Raw genomic sequence first — 22,946 nt, forward strand, 5'->3', positions numbered from 1 at the left:
CTTATAAAAAATCACATCATAAGAAAATACTTACAATATCAGAAAAAAAGTAATTTATGTTATCTCCTAAAGTGGAATCTGTCATACAGCTCAGGATGGGTGCAACAAAATGCTGCCCATATGGTGCAAATACACTCGCTGTGTTGGTGATCAGGCGTAGAAGGAACAATTTGACATTACATGGGGCTTTCTCCTCTAATTTGCTTTTTATATGCTTCATAAATGCTGGGACATCTGCATAACTTGGCATTGACTCCTGGAAATGTATAATATTACTGTTACATATGAAGTTCTTAACTCAAAATGTAAATCTAAGACACAAAGCAAGGGTTGTCTCAAACAATTTCATGCCTTAAGATAAATCTCTCTATAAAGATCAATAAAATGAGATAAAAATAAATAAATAAATAAAAATAAACAAACAGTAATATATTTCAAAAGGCAAGTACTGGTAAACCTTTACTAACAGATTTCCACTCTGGGAGAATTCCTGAGTTTTTCATATAATGAATGATGGCAGTCAAGTTGGGCATCACATCATGGTCATTGTAGTCATTCTGGTCAAGGTTTGAGGAAGTGAAACTTCCTACTATATCTTCAGGATCAAGTCTGTCATGGGAGGCATTAAAGTACAATAAATACTACTTAATTTCACTCTTAACCCCTTCCATACGGTGCCGCACACGTAGGCGTCATGGACTTAGATCTCGGTGGCAGCAGCCAATGCCAGCCGTACGACGTGTCGTAATAATACTCGCATCATAAAATATAGTCACCGCTTATATCGATCGTTCTCTCTTCACCCGTGAATTTTGATAACCATAGAAAATGCGATTACAAAAGAATTAGAAAGAATGTCATTATGGAGGGGCGACTACAATAAATATAATCAAGACGCCGATATGGCAGCCTCGCGAATACACTCGCTCCCCATGACGCCTACGTGTGCGGCACCGTATGGAAGGGGTTAAGTGCACCACAAAACTTGTTACACATCAAGCCAGAAAGTGGAAGACACCAGGATACCACAACATGGACAAATGGTGTCCAATTGTGAAATACAATAAGGAATGTTTACAACTAAAGAGACTCAACTCCCACCCAAAGAACACTGAATCACTCAAGCCAAAATACCATCACCTAATATTTGTTCTCACGAGAGAGAAATGGGGTAATGGATTCATTGGTTGACTGGGGAAGTGGTTATAGAGTCGAGATACAGAGTGAAGGAAGAAAGTAAATGTCACAATTGAATGAAATGTAAATTGAAAAACAGGGAATGTCTATCTGTCTTTTCAACCTTACCAGGTGTGGTGTAGTGCTATAAGGTGCTCTAGCATTGGATGCAAGCAGAGCGCCGTAGTGTTTGATGTGCCCCAACCATCAGTGATGCTTCCACAAAGACTGTCATGGCCAACAAGGCCTCATTCATATGTGTACGAGGCGTGGCTGTCTAGCTCTGTGCAAGCGAGCCTCAATCCAGTCTAGAATTGTCTGTCTTAGCGTGCAAATGTAGCACTCCATGTATAATTGCCTTCCACCACCAGTCAGCACTCACATACGTGCTGCCTGACACAGGTGCGGACATCACAGGGATAGGCACTCGGCACTTAAGCATGTCAGATATCAAGAGCCCTACAGCAGCCACTCTCACCCCAAACGATGTGGCCGACATATCTCACATGCCCCCCACAACAGGATGCTTCCAGCTGACTGCCCTCCACCACCTGTCAGCATCCACATATGCATGCTGCCTAACAAAGGTGCTGACATCACAGGGATATTTGGCACCTAGAAGAATCTCCCTTCAAGCTGTGTCATTTCTTCATGCATTTACAATTGTTCTCCATTCCCTCCTATCTTTTGTACTCTCCTCCTTGTTCAAGTGACATTCCCTTTTCATCTAATACTCCTTTCATCCTGTCCATCCACCTCATTCTTGGTCTTCCACTCAAGTTTACACCATCTACTTTTGCTTTCCAAACTATGCAAGTCTTTCTTCGCTTATTCTTTCCATATGCCCAAACCACCTTGTACATTCTTTGATCAATCCTGTCTACTCTGTAAATTCATTAGTGGATGAGGGGGAGGGTTGCCATGTTATGAATTGGTGGGGGTAAACCAACTTCAGCTGTTGGGTCCTGCTATGGAAGTATTTTCTTGCTGGACCACCTATGACCAAAACTGAAGGCAAGGGACAGAGACAACTCTTCATCCATGATGGACAGGGCAACAAATGTATTTTAGGATGAGTGAAGGGTGGGTATATGCTTTGACTTGGACACCAACTCACACATGTATTCTGATCTACTTATACCCACATCAGATACGAAAAAAATCACTCTCTACACCTACCCATACATAAACACTGTCACTTATATTCATGCATGTATTATAGACTTAATACTGTAGAGAGGACTAACCTTTCTTGGTCATTCTTTGGAGTCATGGTAAGAACTACAGAGCTTGAAAAATCATAATGACTGAGGTCTTCTCGTAGGCTGCTGTCTGATAGGTAGTGTGAAGAGAAATACTCAACTGTGCTTGAGTACTGTAATCCTAACTTCTTTCTCTCCTCTTTTAGAGATTTACGAACAGCGACAAATTTTTTCTTCTTACTCATGTTGTTGTTGACCTCTATGTCAAAACTGTGGGCCTTGTTGCAATCAATCAGTGACTCCCACATTGCTTCTCCTTTGACAGTATTTTCTGTAAACAAGAATGCTGTGTAGAATTTGAGCTCGTTCTGAACACAAGAGAGTACGGAAACCATGGCATTATATGCGGCACATGCGCACTTGCGCCGCAGGTCAGCTTGAGTTTGATCATGCCGCAATTCTCCCTTGGCCACCTTGCTTGCCTGCTTGAACACCTCCTTTGTCATCTCTTTCCCTGTCTTATCTTGAGGACGGAAGGCTGCATTGACTGTGGAGTCACTTGAGAACACTTGCTCTTTACTCAATTTGTAGTAAAGAATCTGCAATATGATGAAATAATTCATAAAATCTTAAAAACCATTCTATTGTACATCTCAGTTATACTCAAGAAAATTATTCTAATTCATAGAAAATAAGATCAAAACTCTAAATTAATGGGGAACAAGAAGAAGGTATCAAGAGAACAAAAAGGAGATGAGAGAGAGAGAGAGAGAGAGAGAGAGAGAGAGAGAGAGAGAGAGAGAGAGAGAGAGAGAGAGAGAGAGAGAGAGAGAGAGAGAGAGAGAGAGAAAGACAGAGGAGAGAGAGAGAAAGACAGAGGAGAGAGAGAGAAAGACAGAGGAGAGAGAGAGAAAGACAGAGAAGTGAAAGAGAAAGACAGAGAAGTGCAAGAGAGACAGAGAAGTGCAAGAGACAGAGAAGTGCAAGAGAGAGACAGAGAAGTGAGAGGTGAGAAAGACAGAGAAGTGAAAGAGAGAGACTGAGAAGTGAGAGAGAGAGGGAGGGACAGAAAGGAGGGACAGAGAGGGAGGGAGAGGGAGAGAGAGAGAGACATGGAGGAAGAGAAAGTCTCACAGAGAAAAAGAGACCGAGTGAGAGAGACATGAGATAGAGACATGAAACAGGATATATATATATATATATATACATATATATATATATATATATATATATATATATATATATATATATATATATATAGAGAGAGAGTGAGAGAGAGAGAGAGATATGAAGAAAAAGGTAAAAAAGGGAGAATAGGAGACTGAGGAAAAGAGAGAAAAATAACGAGGAAGTAAAATGAAAATAAGCTAGAGAGAATTATGTACATTACCTGAATAAGTAAGAAACTAGCAGTTTTGGTCACTAAATCTTTGTGCTGCTCTGCATCTCGGCCAGTAATGTTAAGACTGACCCCCGACATGATGGTGCAGATCCATCTCTCAAAGAATTTAGTGACACTAAGAGAATTCACATTCTGCAACATGGGGACCAGAACCCTCTCGACAGTGCTTAGCCTGAGAGAGACACAATGAAACATATAAATTTTCATGGGAATGCTTAGCCTGAGAGAGACAAGATGAAAAAAATTAATTTTCGCAGGAAAATTAATTTTTCCCTGATACAAACCTGAGGTACTCCTTACCCAAGGATAGGTGGCGCGTTTCTACCGCTAACACTGTGTGTGCTTGAAAACACCTCACTCCGAGGGTCTGGGCTTCGGAACAATATAAATTTTCATGGGAATGTCTTAACCTTTTCAATACGAGTCAAATTCTCGTGTGCAGCATTGGATGCCTAATGTACGATGTATCACACTACTCGTGTTATAAAATATTAAGTCACTACTGTATTACTCATTATCTTTTATGAAGTAATAATAAACACAGAAAGCACGAACAAATTAGTTCAGAGAATTTGGGAGTAACTCAACTACAACTACAAAATAAATATAATCAAGATGCAGACACCGGCATCCTCATATACCCACTTGTGTCTCATGACATCTATGTAGGTGTTATTGTATTGAAGAGTTACTTGAGAAAATTAGGAGAGGAACAGAGGCAGCAATTGGTGAGCAGCAGTACGGTTGGAGTTATAAGGTTGGATAGAGTGAGAAATGAGGGGAGGAGAGCTGGGATGGAAAGGGAGTTGGCAGACTGGGTTGATGAAAGATTATTGGGATGGTTTAGACACATGGGCAGAGGGCAGGGATGACCCTTCATCCACAAGGAGCTAGGATAGAATGGAAACAAGGGTGGTGGAGAGGAGCCAAATAGGTAGGAGTGTATTGCCTTTGACTTGGTTACCTCCTTTATAAGGGTGAAGAAGCCCTTGGTCTATAGAGATATAGATACATGCATACATATACCAAGGGCTTTTTTCCCCCTTACAAAGAAGGTAGCCAAAGTCAAAAGGTATAATTTCACTCCAACCCATTTCATCACCACCCACTCCACTCCCATTCACCACCCCTTCCTTCCTCTTTTCTTGGCTCCTCCAAGTTGACAGGTCATCCTTGTATCTCACCCATTGCCCTGGCTCATAAACAATTCAGAAAGACACAGCATATCCACTGCAAGGCTGCTTCATTTAATCAGTGACTGCCCTCTTCATCCTCTCATGCAGAAAAAGAGAAATAAATATATATACATATATATATGTATAAATCAAACTCAGTATACCTTGTCTTCTGGAGCATTTTGTCAGAATCCTTAAAGAAAGTGAAGATGCTGTTTAAGGCCTCATCTTTCTTGGGGCGAGTCATGTTCTGGATGTACTTTCCAAGAGTATCCTGAAAGTCCTGCTCATAGCGATGTTCTTCTTCTCGACAAATGATTCTGTGGTAAGTATACCATACACTCTGAGTATTATTACCCTTATAAGGGGTGTTACAAGACAAGACATGCACAAACAAAAAATATGAAGCCACTAAAAATCAGAGGTGTGGCTTGGAGAAAATGGAGAATGAAAAGTAACAATAGAAGAAAGGAAGAATACAATAGATATAGCAATAAAAAACAGGAATCCAGAGAAGAAGAAAGGAACTTTGAAAATGGTATTATCAATAAATGCAAAAATTAAGTAAAACAGTTTTACATATTAACTGTAAACTGTGAAAAAGGGAAGGAATGTCTAGAAGAAATGTATGGATTGCTGAAGAATGTTAGGGTGGCTTATCACTACATGGATGAGGAGATAATGAAAAACATTACAGATACTCTAATGCACCCAAGACTGGAAAATGTATCAGTAGTATAGTTCCTGCAGAAGGAAAGATATAAGCAAGACTGAGAGGATACAAAGAGCAGGAACCAAATTGGTTCCCAGCATGAGATCCTAAAACCATTTGACCTGTCAACACTGGAGGTGGACTTTGCTGAAAAAAAAGTCTACAGGATATGAAGAAGTATAGTTTTCCATACAGCTGCAAAGACTCTGAATATCCTAGATCTTGATATAAACAAAACTGGCACTGTATATTTAAAATTGAATATGTATCATCATTGGATAATAAGGTGATGCAGCCCCAGTTGGAACCATACTTGAATTTTAATCTAGGTATGGTATTTGAAGGATAAGAGGCAGATCCCCATGAGCATTTCTCCTTCCCTGCATACTAAAATTAGGTAAATACAAATATCAATTACTTCATGATAGACCTCTCAATTCTATATTCCACCAAACTCCCAGAAACCAATCCAGCAGAGGTATCAGTTCCCAAGACCGGCGAGAATTTCATTGGTAACCTTATATTTGGGTTATCATCATTCACTATGACAATACCAACACAATTTACCTTATAAAAGACACCAATTTCTATTACCTTAGTGAGAACAGGGTATGACTTACTCAATAAGGAACTGGAGAAGATGATGGGAACCAGTAAGGTGAAGGGCTGTCATTACCTCTGCTAAGGCACTATGGTATTCATGGTCCCTTGAGGAACCCTTAGGAAACTCATCGCTCTTCAGGGGAAAATTATTTTCTGCATAAGTTGACAAAGCTTTCCTGAAAAAAATATTCAGACATGTAAATAATCCTTCAGAGTTGCATGACATGTAGCTGTGACTAAAGCTAGTGTAGCTTATGGTCTCTTGCAGTCTCCTTCATTCATATGTTCTTAAGTCACTGCTATGAACTGAAGAGGATTGCAGGACTCAAACCTCAGAGTATGAGTATGTGAAACTTACATGCTTCTGTTTACATCATTAGCTAATTAGTTAGAATGTGTTTATTCATGAAATACAAGAGATATCTAACACCTTCCTTGGGAAATGGTGGCGTAATTGGATGATGCGTGCCGGTTTTGTATTAGCTTAGTTGTGGGATTGAGTATTGCACTTCTCTCCAATTCACAGCAGTAACTGTTACCTGCCCCCAACAGTCCCACAAGCACATAGGGCAAAGATGACAGTTTCTGCTGCAGCTATGTATTCCTGGCATAGGCTCCTCACCTTCTTCTTTTTGGGAAGTTAGCACAGGGAAATCCTCTATCATTTATGAATTATCCTCCATTATATGGGGAAAAATGCCCCTTGGTATACAGATAGATATATAGATCATTAATTACTTCTGTCTGCACTAGGAAGGTGAACACAAACAAACAAGCCTTACATGGTTTTATCAATGACATCCTCAGCCATGGTGCAGTAAAATGGAAGAAGCTTAAGTGCCTGAACCTTGCATCGAAATTCCAGACTGCGGTTGGACAGCACAGAGCAATAAAAGATAACATCTGGACTACTTGCTTGACATGTTGTCTGCAAGTGTCTCTTGGAGTCTACCAAGAACATCAGGGAAAGAATGTTGAGGAGTGCCTCCTGATGTCCCTCACCAGACTGCCATGCAAAACTACTCCAATGGTTCTGCAATTCACGCACTGCTTTCTCACCATACCTTTACAGAGAAAGAAAAACAAAGAACAACTTTAATATACCATTCTTGAAAAGAACATGTTAATACTTTTGTAACATACTTGTATCATACATACATACATATACCAATGGCTATTTCCCTCTAACAAGGGAGGTAGCCAAAAAACAAAGGCATAAAATCCACTTCCACCCACTCTATCCCCATATACTCCACTCCCACTCATCCCCCTCCCTCCCTCTTATCTTGGCTCCTCCTGGATGATGGGTCATCCCTGCATGTCCGCCACTACCCAGGATCAGAAACAATGTAGCAAGACACAGCATATCCACAGAAAGCCCTTTGGGCTGCATCAAAATATCATTCACACATACTCCCTCACCCCCCCATCCCCTACTCACTCCCTTCCATGCATCACAGCATCATCCATACACTACCATTCTCCATTCACCTATCTTCTGTCTTCTCCCTTCCTCAACAGACATTCCACCTATTTCCCAATGCCCCTATACCCCATCCATACCTCTCATTCTTGGTTGCCCCTTCATGTTCACTCCTTCCACCTCTGCCTTCCACACCTCTTTTACTAATTTCTTCACTCATTCTTTCCATGTGCCCAAACCATCCCGATACCCTCTTACAAAATCTATCTCCCAACTCCCTTTCCATCCCCATTTTCCTCCTCACCTCATTTCTCACTCTATCTAGAAAGTAACCCCTATCATACTTCTCAGGCATCTCATCTCAAACACATTCAAACTCCTCTCTTATGTTCCATGTTTCTGTCCCATACAGTGCTATCAGCACAATCACTCCTTTATACAATCTCTTCTTAACATCCATTTCCAAATGTCTATTTCTCATTACACTTTTTAATCCACCAAGGCATTTACTTACTTCTCTCAAACTACATTTTACCTCCACCTCCACTCCTCCCTTTCCCACCACATTCGCTCCCAAGTATCTAAAGCCATCCACTTCCACCAGTCTCTCTCCCTTAATACTCACTTTCAATTTGCTGCCACATTCTCCCCTTGTACATCTCATCACCTTACTTTTACCCACATTTATCTTCAACTTCCTTCTTTCGCACACCTTCCCAAACTGTCACTAACTTCCTTAATCCCTCCTCTGATCCTGCTACAAGTGCAGTGTCATCAGCAAACAACAACTGGCTTATCTCCCACTTTCCTCCATTTTCTTTAACCATATCCAATCCCTGGCCCATTACCCTTGCGTTGACCTCTCACACCACCCAATACATGAATTGAACAGCCAAGGTGACATAACACATCCCTGGCAGTCTCACCTTTACCTCAAACCACTCACTCTCTCCATTTCTCATTCTAACACAGGCTCCACTACTCTCGTAAAAACTCTTGACTGCTCTTAACAGCTTTCCTCCTATCCCACATATCTGCAATACTTCCTACAGTGCCTTCCTGTTTGTCATAAGACTTTTCCAAATACATAAAGGCACAAAAAACATCCTTGTCTTTTCCTAAAACTTTCTCACATATCTGCCTTACCACAAACATCTGATCCACACAACCCCTAACTGTCCTAAACCCACACTCTTCCTCACCATTTACTCCCTCTGTTCCTCTCCTAATCCTCTCAATCAAAACCCTTCCATAAGCCTTCCCAATTACACTTAACCCCTTCCATACGGTGCCGCACACGTAGGCGTCATGGGGAGCGAGTGTATTCACGAGGCTGCCATATCGGCGTCTTGATTATATTTATTGTAGTCGCCCCTCCATAATGACATTCTTTCTAATTCTTTTGTAATCGCATTTTCTATGGTTATCAAAATTCACGGGTGAAGAGAGAACGATTGATATAAGCGGTGACTATATTTTATGATGCGAGTATTATTACGACACGTCGTACGGCTGGCATTGGCTGCTGCCACCGAGATCTAAGTCCATGACGCCTACGTGTGCGGCACCGTATGGAAGGGGTTAACAAACTGATCCCTCTGAAATTACTAAACTCACACTTGTCCCCTTTTCCCTTGTAAAGTGGAGCTATACAGGGATTCCCCCAGTCCTCTGGCACTATACCCTCTTTTAGACAAACATTAAACAACCTCACCAGCCAGTCCACCATAACTGTATATATATATATATAAAACTGTGCCTCCCTTTCTTTAGACACTCCACATGACACCCATTCAACCCAGGTACTTTATCTGTTCTCATTATTTTCATAACTTTCACCTCATTTTTCCTTATTTCTCCTCCATTTTCCTCACTCATCATGGTCATTTTCTTTGTGCTTCCCACTGCAACTACCTTTCTCTCCTTATCCTCCTTCACATTTAGCAACTCCCTAAAATATTCTGCCTATCTTCCTCTTACTACCATTTCTTCCATTATCATTTCTCCATCTGCACCTTTTACCTTTTCTACTCTACTTGATTCACCTCCTCTTCCTCTCTTAATTTCTTTCCAAGACATAATTTTATTACTTTCAAAATTTTCTGTCATGCTCTTACCCCATTTCACATCTGCTCTCCTCTTTGCCTCCTTTACCTTATGCTTTACTTCTCTTTTCTTTGTACCTCTCACTTGTATCATAGATGCATATATACACCAAAAGGCCCTTTCCTCCTTACAGGGAAGATGGCTGAGCCAAAGCATACGTTCACCTTGCACAAATCCAAAAACCTACTGTTGCATCTCCCATCTTAGTTCCTTGTGGTCAAAGGGTCATCCTTCACCCCTGACACAGTGTTCAGGTCAGAGGCAATAGAGCAAGAAACAGCACCCCCATATAAGGCCCATAACCCAGAGTTGATTAACCCCCACAGCTTCACTATATGCCCACCCATCTATCCCATCCACTTGAGAATTACACATGTATTCACTTCTTTTCTGCCACAATCACCTTCACCTCTTCATTCATTCACTGCCTCTACTGTTTGATCCAATCATCCTTCATCCTACATTCTACCTTTTTACACACTACCACTTCACTTCCTCTTTAAAAGATACCCATTCTTTCTCTATTCCTGTTTCTCTTTTATCCTTCACTGCATCCCAAACTTCCTTCAACTTCTCTTGGTATTTTTTTTTTTTTTTTTCATTTAATTTACTCATCTTCACCACTTCTCTGCCTTCCTCCCTTTTAGGCTCCCTCCATTCTACCACCACTCTCAATTTCCCCTCAACTAGATATTACGACAATACACTGCTCACTCCCCTTAATACATTTAAATCCACAAATCTTCCAACTCTCTGGATACCATTACATACTCTATTAACACCGTTTCAACTACCTTTCCATCCATGACCCTGGCCCATATATTTATGCTTGTCTCTTTTCTTATACATTATGTTTATTATTATAATTTCCCTTTCAATAAACATCTCTAATTTCTTCTCTTTGATATTGTTCATATTTGCCACCTTGTTTCTCCCTACTACTCTATCTATCAGCTCATCTACTCTAACACTGGGCTCTGAGAGATACAACGAGAATCAATAACAAAGACACAATATCATTAGAAAACTATTACTACGGCACAAAACCACACTATGCTGCAGCTGGTGCACATCACTTACCTCTTCCGTAGCTCTGCCTTGCTAACCATGGCCTGAAGGAGCATGGCCAGGAAGCTCAGTCCGTGGATGAAGTTGTTGCCTTGGACTGCTTCCACACTCCACAAAACACATTTTTCAACATTGGCCAATAGAAATGGCATAAGCACAAGCTCTAGCTGACTCAGGAGGTGACTTCCTCTGTTGACGTCTTCATCCAAAGGACCAACAAGAGTTTCCTTGCTGGTAACTTGTTCAAGTACATATGGAACAATCTGTTTCATATCCAAAGTAACGAGTCAGTAAATCCTGTTACTAAGCAATACAAATATTGTCCACAAAAAACACACTCAGTAACACTATTACCATTCCTGTAATATATGTGCTATACTGTCAAAATACTTGGTTAAGTTTGTTAACAACGGCTAATAAGGCCAAACTGCAACCATAACCCTTTGAGGACAGTGAAAGTAAGGCAGAGTAAATATAAGATTTCAACATATAATCAAAATATATCTATTTTTTATTAATTTCCCTCTCTTGATCTCATAATCATGTACTAACCTTATCACCAAGATGCAGGCCAAGTTGCAAAACACAGTAAACAAAGTCACGCTGTGCAGGTTGAAGTGCAATTGCTGATTTCTTATCATGTGACACAATCGATTCACATGACCAAACAACTAGATTTTCATTCACCATCTGTTCCAGCTATAAATACAAAATCATATGTAAATATATTCCCAACAATTATCATTACAATGAAAATTAAAGACTTAATAATAATGACTAATTTCATTATTGATTAGTAATACATATGAAGTCTGTGGTGGGGGTTAATACCACCACTCTGTTCCCCTGCATGTTGTAAAAGGTGATTAAAAGAGGTGGAACAAGGGTTCTCAGGGACCTCACTTTTACTATTTCTCTCTCATCTCAAGTCAGGGAAAAAGCCTTGGTATATGTATGTATGTATGTATGTATATACACACACATATAATTATATGGGTGAGTGAGGCCTTTGTATATACATATATAAAAAAGGCATTTTTCCCCATTATAAAGATGGATGTCAGTCAAGGAACACACCCACTCCCACCTATTCCCCTCCTGTCCACCACACTGTTTCTCATTTTAGCTCCTTATGGATAATGGGTCATCCCTATCTCCTGACCATTGCCTGGGTCAGGAGCAATGCAGCAAGACACACTACATCCACAGACTCAAAATAGCTCCAACCAAATCTACAGCAACACTTCTCACCAACTGGACAAAAGAACACAAATACATACCTCATCTCTACATCAACAACACTCTAATACCACACACAAACACACCGAAAATTCTTGGTGTAACATACGATACATCCATGTCTTTCAAACAACACCTCACAAACATAAAAAACAAATGCACACCTAGACTTAACGCACTTAAGTCAATCACTGGAACAACATTTGGACAAAACAAAGAAACTAATATAACAATATACAAACAATGCATACGCTCAGTGATGAATTATGCGAGTCCTGCATGGGCTCCTAATCTCAGTGAGACACACCACAACACCCTTCAAATCATACAAAACAAAGCCCTAAAAACAATTACAGGCTGCACAAATACATCACCTACAGACCATTTACACCATGAAACAAAAGTCATCAAAGTCAAGGACCACCTCGACATGAGAGGCACACAAACACTTGCTGCAGCCACCACAAACACATCACACCCGTTACACTACATAGCAGAACACCCACACACACCAAGAAACATTAAAACTACACCCAAAGACCTTTATTACACACAGATACTCTCTTCTCTTCCTCCACAACCACCAAATACCAGCCTCCGGAAACATATTCATAATCATATCACTCACCGCTCCATTAACACACTGAAAGACAACACACTGCTGCATGCCAGACCCCCTGATATCCACCCTTCTGAATCCTCTCTCCCACGTAAGGACAGAGTCCACTTGGCCAGACTGCGATGCGGTCACCACCCAGCACTTCTAAGCTACCAGAAGAGGCTGGACGACCGTGTTGTGAACAGCTGCCCAGGATGTAACACTTCACCCCATACCATACAACACATAATGGAAGACTGCATTATACACAATCATGCACGCAAACAACACAACATACACTCTATAAAGGATTTGTGGGAAAACCCAGTTTCGGCTGTGGCCTTCCTTGGGGAGACGGGACTGCTCGGACAGACAGTCTAGGGAACGACAACAACAACAACAACATCCATGGCAGGTTCACTTCAATTATAGAGCATATACATGTATGTACATATAATAGTATAATACTTACCACTTTTGATTTAGCTAGCCATCCACTCTGAAGAAGAATCTCCATTCCTTGAAATATGTGTTTGGTTTGCACATCAACAAATATATCCCCTGTAAAGCTGGTGGGGAGTAACTGCTGGATATTATATCTGGGCAGAGCCAGTTGTTCTTCTAAAATCTTTATAAACAAATTCTGAACATCTGCAGGGAGTTTCTTGATGGCAATAATCAATGTTTCCTTAAGGCGCAAAGGCAGCTGCTGTATGACTTCCGTATCTTTTAAATTAAAATCAAGCACCATGGGGTCTAGTACAGCTAATGCCACCATCTTCCACAGAGTAGCATTTGTCGACTCTTTCACAAGATGGGCTGATCCATTGTCCATGAGCAATGTCACAACATCCAGTAAACGTACAAAGACGCTGCATTTCAACTTGACAAAGTCTTCCTCTTCTCCAGGCGTGTAGGAAATGCTCTCGCCTCTATTACCTGCTCCAAGAAAAGCAGGCACAGAGAGAGTCATAATTTTCTCCAGAAAGAACTCGATGCACATGAAGAGTTTTGATTCCTGTGATCCTAGAGTGTCTTCTGCTGGAGCAATATTCTCACTAATGATCCAACTATATCCATCAAGTGCAGCCAGGAGATTCTGAAAGAAGAAAATAAAAATATAAACTAAACAATTGCTGCAATACTACAATGAATTTTCTTATATATTCAATAATAATATATATGTATGTACATACATATACCAATATGTATTTCCCCCTTACAAGGGAGGTAGCCAAAAAACAAAGCCATAAAATCCACTCCCACCCATTTCATCCCCACATACTCCTCTCCCATTAAACCCCCTCCCTTCCTTATATCTTGGCTCCTCCTGGCTGACAGGTCATCCATGCATCTTGCCCACTGCCCTGGGTCCGAAGCAGTATAGCAAGACAGAGATATATGTATGCATGTAATACATACATATACCAAAGGCTTTTTTCCCCCTTATAAGGAAGGTAGCCAATGATTGTAATAATAAATAACAATGAGCTTTGTTTTTAATCTATATACCACAAGCTTTTTTCCCCCCTTACCAGGTAGGTAGCCAGTTTTTAATCTGATGATATGTGGTTTAACGTCACAAACTCCCCCCCTACCGGAAGGCTAGGATGGTGCCCCTCACAGAAGGCTTTGTCTAACACATAAAAATCAACTGTATACTGCATATATCTACACAAATCTATGCATAAAACAGTAGACCCTTATGCCAGTGTGGAAGAGCATCTAACCAACAAGTAATATCACTGAATACAATGAAAATATTATTTCAAACCATTGTCAACTACTATATCAGTGCACCAACACTATCTATATACAAAGAGCTTTCTCCCCCTTACCAAGGAAGTAGCCAAAGTCAAAAGGCATATATCCACTCCCACCCACCACCATTTCCTCCCATCACTAAAAACCTAAATTCTCACCTCCAAGAATGAAAAAAACAATTCAAATGTTTGTTCTTTTTCTGTCCAGGTCTCTGGTGAAAATCCAGATATTCCATTTCCATTCTGGCCTTCCAGTATGTCCACCACACACAACCACTCCCGTTCTTGAGACTTGCAGTGCTTTTCTACAAACTCTTTTGAACTTCTGTAGCCTGAAGAAAATAATGGAACATTGCTGTATTCATCTTTGAGAATAATTATATCACTTCTGAGACAATGGGCTATTTAGACCAGAGGTAATTACCAAGAGTAGGAAATTTAACCTGTATCAGTAGTTCTCAAACTGTTTCCTAAGGTTTTATCTATACAATTCTGCTTGTTATCTTCTCTTACAAGGGAGGTAGCCTGCCTAGACATACACCCTCCAGTCATTCACATCTATCCATTTCCCTTAAAAAAAAAAATAATAAAATAAAATAAAATAATAATAACAATAGTCTTAGCTCCTCTATCCATTCATGCACATATCAAACAGCTAAAAAAAAAAAACACTGCCCCTCTCATCTTAGCACCTCATTGATGCAATCATCCCTGCCCCCTGCCACACTGCGTGGTTCAAGGGCAAAACAGCAAGACACAGTACTTCCACAACAGAGCCCAAGAGCCGAGGATAGTACATTCCCAGTGCTTAATTACACAATGCCCCCTGTCCCCAACTTGAGACAATTACAGAGCAGACTAGAAGAACTCCCACTCAAGCTGCATCACTTCCTCATCCATGTACAACCAAATGCAAATCATTCCTCTTTTTGCATTCCCTAAAGAACGGTGCGAGTGGAGAGTAGAACACAAAAAGGACCTTTTGTGTGGGGTGCCAGTTTTCCCAGTATCTCCATGGAGCAGCGGCGTGCTTCTGTTTGGGGACGTCCACATTGTTGAAGAAGCCACTTCAATACATCTTCCAATGTAGCTGCACTGAAGCCATTGGGGATACGTCTGCTATCCGACGTCTGCAAGAGTGGACAAAATAAATAACAAATGTGTATCAACGTGTGTTAGAATTAGAAATGGAAAGAGTGAGTGGTCTGATGTAAAGGTGGGACTTTGCCAGGGATGTGTCATGTTGCCATGGCTATTCAATCTATACATGGATGGGGTGATGCAAGAAGTAATGCAAGGGTAATGGGCTGGTGATTGGGGATGGTTAAAGAAAATGGAGAAAAATGGGAGGTAAAACCAGTTGTTGTTTGCTGATAACACTGTGCTTGTAGCAGGATCAGAGGAGGTGACTGAGAGGGTGAGTCACCAATTAAATGAAGTGGCCTTCCTGTGGATGTGCTTTGTCTTGATATATTGCTTATAACCCAGGGCAGTTGGTAACATGCAGAAGGAGCCAAGGATATTGAGAGATTTTGAAGAAAGGTGGTAATGAGATGATTTCCCCTGACATCCATCTTGCATATCCATCACATTCAAATATCCATTCTCAGTTCTTGTGATTTATGAAATTTGTAGTTGAGTAATTTAAATAAACAGAAGCACCAATCTTGCCTTGTTGAATATGTCATTTCGAAAGGCCAGGATCTTTTCGACGTGTGCAAGGGCCTGCTTGGCCTGGTCATGCGTGCCCAGAGCTGGATCATCCATGTGAGCCAAAGCCAGACATGTCAGAAGCTGCTGCAGCACCTCAATGGTCCACACGTCCACTACGGTCACATCCTCCCGGAGCTGTACATAGATGCTGTTCCAAGCCAAACACCCACCTGTAACATTTAGCAATTATCATTCAGTGGCTCTTGAATACATCTATGATGATGATAACGAAGAGGAGGATTTGGTTTAATGTTGTGAACTTCCCCTATCAGAAGGCTAGGATGGTACTCCTTACAGAGGACTTTGTAGTGTGGAATTTAATGAACCATGCCCTTGGTCCATTCTGCTCATGGCAGGGTTTGAACTGCTGTCACCGCAATCTTCATCGCAAGTAGCAACATTCTAACCTACTTGGCTAGCAAGCAACCTTCAAATAAATTTACACTTAAGCATTAACCAAAAAGGCTTTATGAATAAATAGAATTGTAATCGAGGGAGAAACAACACAGACACAAGGATACATTCATACACCTAGGAGGTCTCTTAATCCAACATTTGCCAACTCTGCCATTTGTGCAGATGCTTACGCCCAGGAATATAAACCCACTTCGGGAATCAGCCCACGACATAAAACGCTACCAATTCCCAAAGTGGTTCATGTCCTAGGCTCAAACGTCAGCACAAGTGGTGGTTGATAAGTGTTGGATTAAGAGACCTACTAAGTATTTCAGCGGCTTTGACCCATCATTTTTCGCTCATATTTCCGAAATAATCATTCACATCAGCATGGTATATTAGCACAGCCTAATTCACACCCGACCATAGTTTTTTACGTTATAGTGTATTCACAAGTGTATTTAATTACGGTGTTTACTCTTGATATTGTGTGTGTCGTAGCCGACACCCGTGAAGTAAATCAAACAAGTGAAGTTGGGATACACGAGGTAGTTTGTGATGACGTCACGACTTCACCTGTTCGATTTACTTCACGGGTGTCGGCTACGACACACTTAATATCAAGAGTAAACGCCGTAATTAAATACACTTGTAAATGCACTCTAACGTCAAAAATTATGGCCGGATGTGAATTAGGCTGTGCTAATATATCATACTGATGTGAATGGTTATTTCGGAAATATGAGCGAAAAACGATGGGTCAAAGCCGCTGAAATACTTAGTAGGTGTAATACAGTGCTCGACAAGGATGTACGAACAGATAGCGAGAATGAGTGATGAGGAGTGTTGAGGACTGTTTTTGCTGAAATGCACAATTTTACATAAAAAAATTAGCATATGGTTGTATTAGTTGACCTATTTTCTTTAAAATGTGTGATTTCTATGTAATTTTATCAAAGAGAAGTTACGTTTTTATCCTCTACAAAATTACCAACCACATACCATCCGACTCACTAATTGCCAACCTCAACCAATGACGGTTTTTGTTCAAATGCACAATTTTATATTAAGAATTAGCATATGGTTGTATTATTTGACCTATTTTCTTTAAAATGTGTGATGTCCATGTAATTTGATCAAAGAGAAATTACGTTTTTATCCTCTGCAAAATTACTGACAACAGCTATGAATACCGTCCGGTTTTTGCTGAAATGCACAACTTTATATACAAAATTAGCATATGGTTGCATTATTTGACCTATTTTCTTTAAAATGTGTGATTTTGATGTAATTTGATCAAAGAGAAGTTACGTTTTTATCCTCTGCAAAATTGCCGACCGGCTCGCTCATATTCGACCAAACTCGAAGAATGGTTTTTGCTGAAATGCACAATTTTATATAAAAGATTAGCATATGGTTCCATTATTTTACCTATTTTCTTTAAAATCTGTGATTTCCATGCAATTTGATCAAAGAGAAGTTACGTTTTTATCCTCTGCAAAATTACTGACAACAGCTATGAATACCGTCCGACTCACTTATGGCCGACCAAACTCGACCAAGGACGGTTTCTGCTGAAATGCACGATTTTATATAAAAAATAGCATATGACTGCATTATTTGACCTATTTTCTTTAAATGTGTGATTTTCATGTAAATTGATAAAAAAGAAGTCATGTTTTTATCCTCTGCAAACTTACCGAGCACAGCTACGAATATCGTCTGACTCATTAATAGCCGACCACTCGAACAAGAATGGTTTTTGCTGAAATGCACGATTGTACAGTATATAAAAAATTAGCATATAGTTGCATTGTTTGACCTATTTTCTTTAAAATGTGTGATTTCCATGTATAGACTCTCCTCAACTTACGTTTTAGTTACGTTCCGAACAGCCGAACATAAGTTGAAAATGAATGTAAGTTGTTACTGTACCATACATCCGTAAATTCTATTACCGTATCTCATAAAACACCCCTAAATCATTAATTATACACATAACATTGTAAAATGATAACATTAATTTCAAGCAACATAAATTGAGATGGTGGAGGAGGAGGGGGAGGAGGAGGAGGAGGGGGGGGAGGAGGAGGAGGAGGAGGAGGAGGAGGAGGAGGAGGAGGAGGAGGAGGAGGAGGAGGAGGAGGAGGAGGAGGAGGAGGAGGCAAGGCACGTTCAGTCTGTTGTTTGTGACATGTGAACAATGGACGCAGCGTCAGGCGTAAGTATCGTTTGAACTACGGAGAGCGCGCTAAACTAAAAAATTCACTCAAAATAAATTTTTTACAATTTTTTTTTTTTTACAGTTAGTTCAAAAGAAAAGTAAAATCGAAAAAATGTAAGACGAATGAACGTAAGTAGAGGAGCGTCTGTAATTTGATCAAAGCATTTCAGCAAAAACCATTCTTGTTCGAGTTTGGTCGACTATAAGCAAGTGGGTCAGCAATTTTGCAGAGGATAAATCGTAACTTGCCTTTGATCAAATTGCATGAAAATCACACATTTTAAAGAAAATAGGTCAAATAATGCAACCATATGCTAATTTTTTATATAAAATTGTGCATTTCAGCAAAAACTGGACGATATTCATAGGTGTTGTCAGTAATTTTGCAGAGGATAAAAACGTAACTTCTCTTTGATCAAATTACATGGACATCACACATTTTAAAGAAAATAGGTCAAATAATGCAACCATATTCTAATTTTTTATATAAAGTTGTGCATTTGAGCAAAAACCGTCATTGTTTGGTTGAGGTCGGCAATTAGTGAATCGGACGGTATGTGGTTGGTAATTTTGTAGAGGATACAAACGTAACTTCTTTTTGATCAAATTACATGGAAATCACACATTTTAAAGAAAATAGGTCAAATAATGCAACCATATGCTATTTTTATATAAAATTATGCATTTCAGCAAAAACAGTCCTCAACACTCGTCATCACTCATTCTCACTAACCGTTCATACATCCTTGTTGAGCACTGTACATAGCAAAGGGCCTTCTCCCTTTTATAAAGGGAGTGGCCAAATCAAAACAAACATCCACCCTACACCCATCAAAATTACACCCTAAAACCATCCACTCTTCTATTCACTTTCACAAATGTCTTCAAACACCTAAAACTCTCCTCTGCTTCTAGTCTCCCACCCTTCCAATCTCAATCATCAAATGCCTCAGCCTCTCAAAATCAGCCACAAATAGTGTCATCTGCAAGCAACAACTGGTTCATCTCCCATGTCCCTCTAAACCAACTCCAAACCTCTGCCTAGCACTCCTGTGAAATAGATATATAAAAAAGAAGGTAGAGTACTGGAGGACTGGAGGAATGCCTGCATAGTTCCACTTTACAAGGGAAAAGGGGACAAGTGTGAGTGTAGTAGTTTCTGAGAGATCAGTTTGTTGAGTGTAGTTGGGAAGGTTTATGGAAGGGTTTTGATTGAGAGGATTAGAAGAGGAACAGAGGAAGTAATTAGCGAGGAATAGGGTGGGCTAAGGACAGGTAGGGGTTGCATGGATCAGATTTTTGTGGTAAGGCAGATATATGAGAAAGTTTTAGGAAAAGGTAAGGAGGTTCTTTGGGCCTTTATGCATTTGGAAAAGGTTTATGACAGGGTAGACAGGAAGGCACTGTGAGAAGTATTGCAGATACATGGGAGAGGAGATAAGCTGTTAAAAGCAGTCAAGAGTTTTTTTAGAGTAGTAGAGCCTGTGTTAGAATTAGAAATGGAGAGCGAGTGGTTTGAAGTAAAGGTAAGACTTCACCAGGGGTGCATTATGTTGCCTTTGCTGTTCAATTTATATGTGGATGGGGTGGTTTCCGAGGTAAACGCAAGGGTAATGGGCCTGGAATTGGAGATGGTTACAGAAAATGAAGAAAAATGGGAGATAAGCCAGTTGTTGTTTGCTGATGACACTGCACTTGTAGCGGGATCAGAGGAGGTATTAAGGAAGTTACTGACCTAGTTTGGGAAGGTGTGCGAAAGAAGGAAGTCGAAGATAAATGTTGGTAAATTTAACCCCTTCACTCAGGCCAAAATCTCACGGGCAGCATTAGCTGCCAGACATGCGATGTTGCGTCATAATACTCACATTATAAAAAATAAAGTTACCGCTGTATTGCTCGTTCTCTTTCACCCATGAATTTTGATAACCATAGAAAATATGATGAAGCCAGTTTACAGAGTATGGGGGTCACGCAGGTACAACTATAATATATATAATCAAGACGCTGACATCGGCATCCTCGTGTACCCACTTGCTCCTCATGACGCCTACGTAGGTGTCATCGTATCGAAGGGGTTAAGGTGATAAGATGTACAAGAGGAGAGGATGGCAGCAAATTGGATTGATGAAAAAGGAATTAATAATCAGAGAAGTGGTAAAGGACAGTATTAAGTGTGGGGTGACAGCATAACAGAGGGAGTGGGTTAGGGCATCATTTCTTGTGACAAAGGTCGAAGTGATGGTGGTTCAAACCCTGCCATCAGCAGAGTTGAACCAAGGGCATGGTTCATTAAATTCCACACCACAAAGTCCTCTGTAAGGGGCAACATCCTAGCCTTCCGATAGGGGGGAGTCTGTGACATAAAACTATATCATCTATGAATAGAAATTTCCTCTATCACAGGCATAATATGTGACTCTGATCCATTGGAGCACCCAATATAGGCCCTAAAGTATCAGCTGCATGCTACTGAGCAGTTTTTAACCCCACAATAACATGCAGCCAATACCCCAGATGGGGACAAACATACACTTGGGTAAATAATGGCATCCTGCAGGCAAGCACTCTTCCTTACCTAAGCGATTGAAGGCACTTGGGTGTTTGCACAGGGAGAATATACGTTTGAGAATCGACTTCATATTTTCCGATGCCTTTCCCTTTTCAAGGCACTGTTTCCGTGACCATTTGACGAACTCTGACAAACACTGTCCACTTATGTCCCTCAAAGCTGGTTCACTCGGGTTAACTAAGCCATCCTGTTGGAAAATAAATACATTTTGGCGAAGAAACATAATTTACAGAATAATGACTTGAACCAGTGACCAACATAAATTTTCAAAACCCAAACATTAATGCAACATGAAGTTATGTGACTGGAGAGAGAGAGAGAGAGAGAGAGAGAGAGAGAGAGAGAGAGAGAGAGAGAGAGAGAGAGAGAGAGAGAGAGAGAGAGAGAGAGAGAGAGAGAGAGAGAGAGAGAGAGAGAGAGAGAGAGAGAGAGAGAGAGAGAGAGAGAGAGAGAGAGAGAGAGAGAGAGAGAGAGAGAGTGAGAGAGAGAGAGAGAGAGATTGAGAGAGAGAGAGAGAGAGAGAGAGAGAGATGGAGAGAGAGAGAGAGTGAGATGGAGAGAGAGAGAGTGAGATGGAGAGAGAGAGAGTGAGATGGAGAGAGAGAGAGATGGAGAGAGAGAGAGTGAGATGGAGAGATAGAGAGTGTGCAAGAGAGTACAAATGTGCAAGAGAGTAAGGGTACGAGAGAGTGAGAGTGTGCGAGAGAGTGAGTGTGCAAGATAGTGAGAGTGTGCACAAGAGTGTGCACAAGAGTGTGAGATAGTGTGCAGAGTGAGTGTGAGAGAGAGATATGAAGAGCCTACACCAGGAAGCAAGTTGCTGCGGCTGAAACCATCGCCCTTGCCCTATGTGCTTAAGAGTGTTGGGGCAGGTAACAGTAACTGCTGAGTATCTTGTGGAAATGAGCTACATCTTCCCACCAACTCACCATAATAGCCTCCAAGAGCTTTGCTGTGTGTGGATGTTCAAAACTTCTGTTTTTAGTAAACCAATGGATACTCTGGAACATGAGTGGAAAGAATAGCTGGCGCGTCACATGGTCGGGATCACAAGATAAACGCAGGAGCGCAGGGAACACGTGCTGGTAGAGTCCTGGCATAGGTTTGGCATTGGGGTGAGTACCTGGAGAAAACAAAAGAGTTGTTTAAACTACACAAGATTTCATAAAAAAACTGAATTTTGGCAGTACAAACTTTATGTCTATTACAGTCTTATCTGTCAGTCACTACCATAGTCAATGGTACCATCAAATGCATTACTGAATTGCTGCTGCAAATTGTACATGTCATTACATAATGCCATACATACCAAAGGCCCTTCCCCTTTATTAAGGGACTGCCAAATCAAAGCATACCCCCAAATTCATACCTTGTGGATGAAAAGTCATCCTTGTCTTCCACCCACTGCTCAGTTCAGAGATAATGCAGCAAGACACAACACCTCCATGGCAGGGGTTAAAAGCCCAAGCTGGTTTACCCTTATTGATTCATTAAATAATACCCCCACCAATTTATCAAAAAATACATACATACATATACCAAAGGCTTTTTCCCCCCTTATACAGGAGGTAGCCAAA

General features: G+C 40.6%; 1 protein-coding gene across 1 annotated transcript in view; it reads right to left on the minus strand.

Annotated features, from left to right (window-relative positions):
• LOC143020906 (DNA-dependent protein kinase catalytic subunit-like) overlaps window positions 1-22,946 on the minus strand; it is a 98,861-nt gene that overhangs the window by 41,701 nt on the left and 34,214 nt on the right. The window contains exons 19-33 of the mRNA XM_076177812.1: window positions 22,299-22,492; window positions 21,376-21,556; window positions 16,139-16,350; window positions 15,447-15,597; window positions 14,627-14,799; window positions 13,177-13,803; window positions 11,420-11,566; window positions 10,880-11,130; window positions 7,053-7,334; window positions 6,288-6,446; window positions 5,120-5,275; window positions 3,769-3,952; window positions 2,424-2,977; window positions 468-609; window positions 35-256 (exon numbers count right to left, since the gene is read on the minus strand). Coding sequence (XP_076033927.1) covers window positions 35-256; window positions 468-609; window positions 2,424-2,977; window positions 3,769-3,952; window positions 5,120-5,275; window positions 6,288-6,446; window positions 7,053-7,334; window positions 10,880-11,130; window positions 11,420-11,566; window positions 13,177-13,803; window positions 14,627-14,799; window positions 15,447-15,597; window positions 16,139-16,350; window positions 21,376-21,556; window positions 22,299-22,492 — 3,635 coding nt within the window. The remainder of the gene's footprint in view (window positions 1-34; window positions 257-467; window positions 610-2,423; window positions 2,978-3,768; window positions 3,953-5,119; window positions 5,276-6,287; window positions 6,447-7,052; window positions 7,335-10,879; window positions 11,131-11,419; window positions 11,567-13,176; window positions 13,804-14,626; window positions 14,800-15,446; window positions 15,598-16,138; window positions 16,351-21,375; window positions 21,557-22,298; window positions 22,493-22,946) is intronic.

Source organism: Oratosquilla oratoria, chromosome 41, assembly GCF_046742065.1.
Source record: "Oratosquilla oratoria isolate Oo_2021 chromosome 41, ASM4674206v1, whole genome shotgun sequence".
Taxonomy (NCBI): domain Eukaryota; kingdom Metazoa; phylum Arthropoda; class Malacostraca; order Stomatopoda; family Squillidae; genus Oratosquilla; species Oratosquilla oratoria.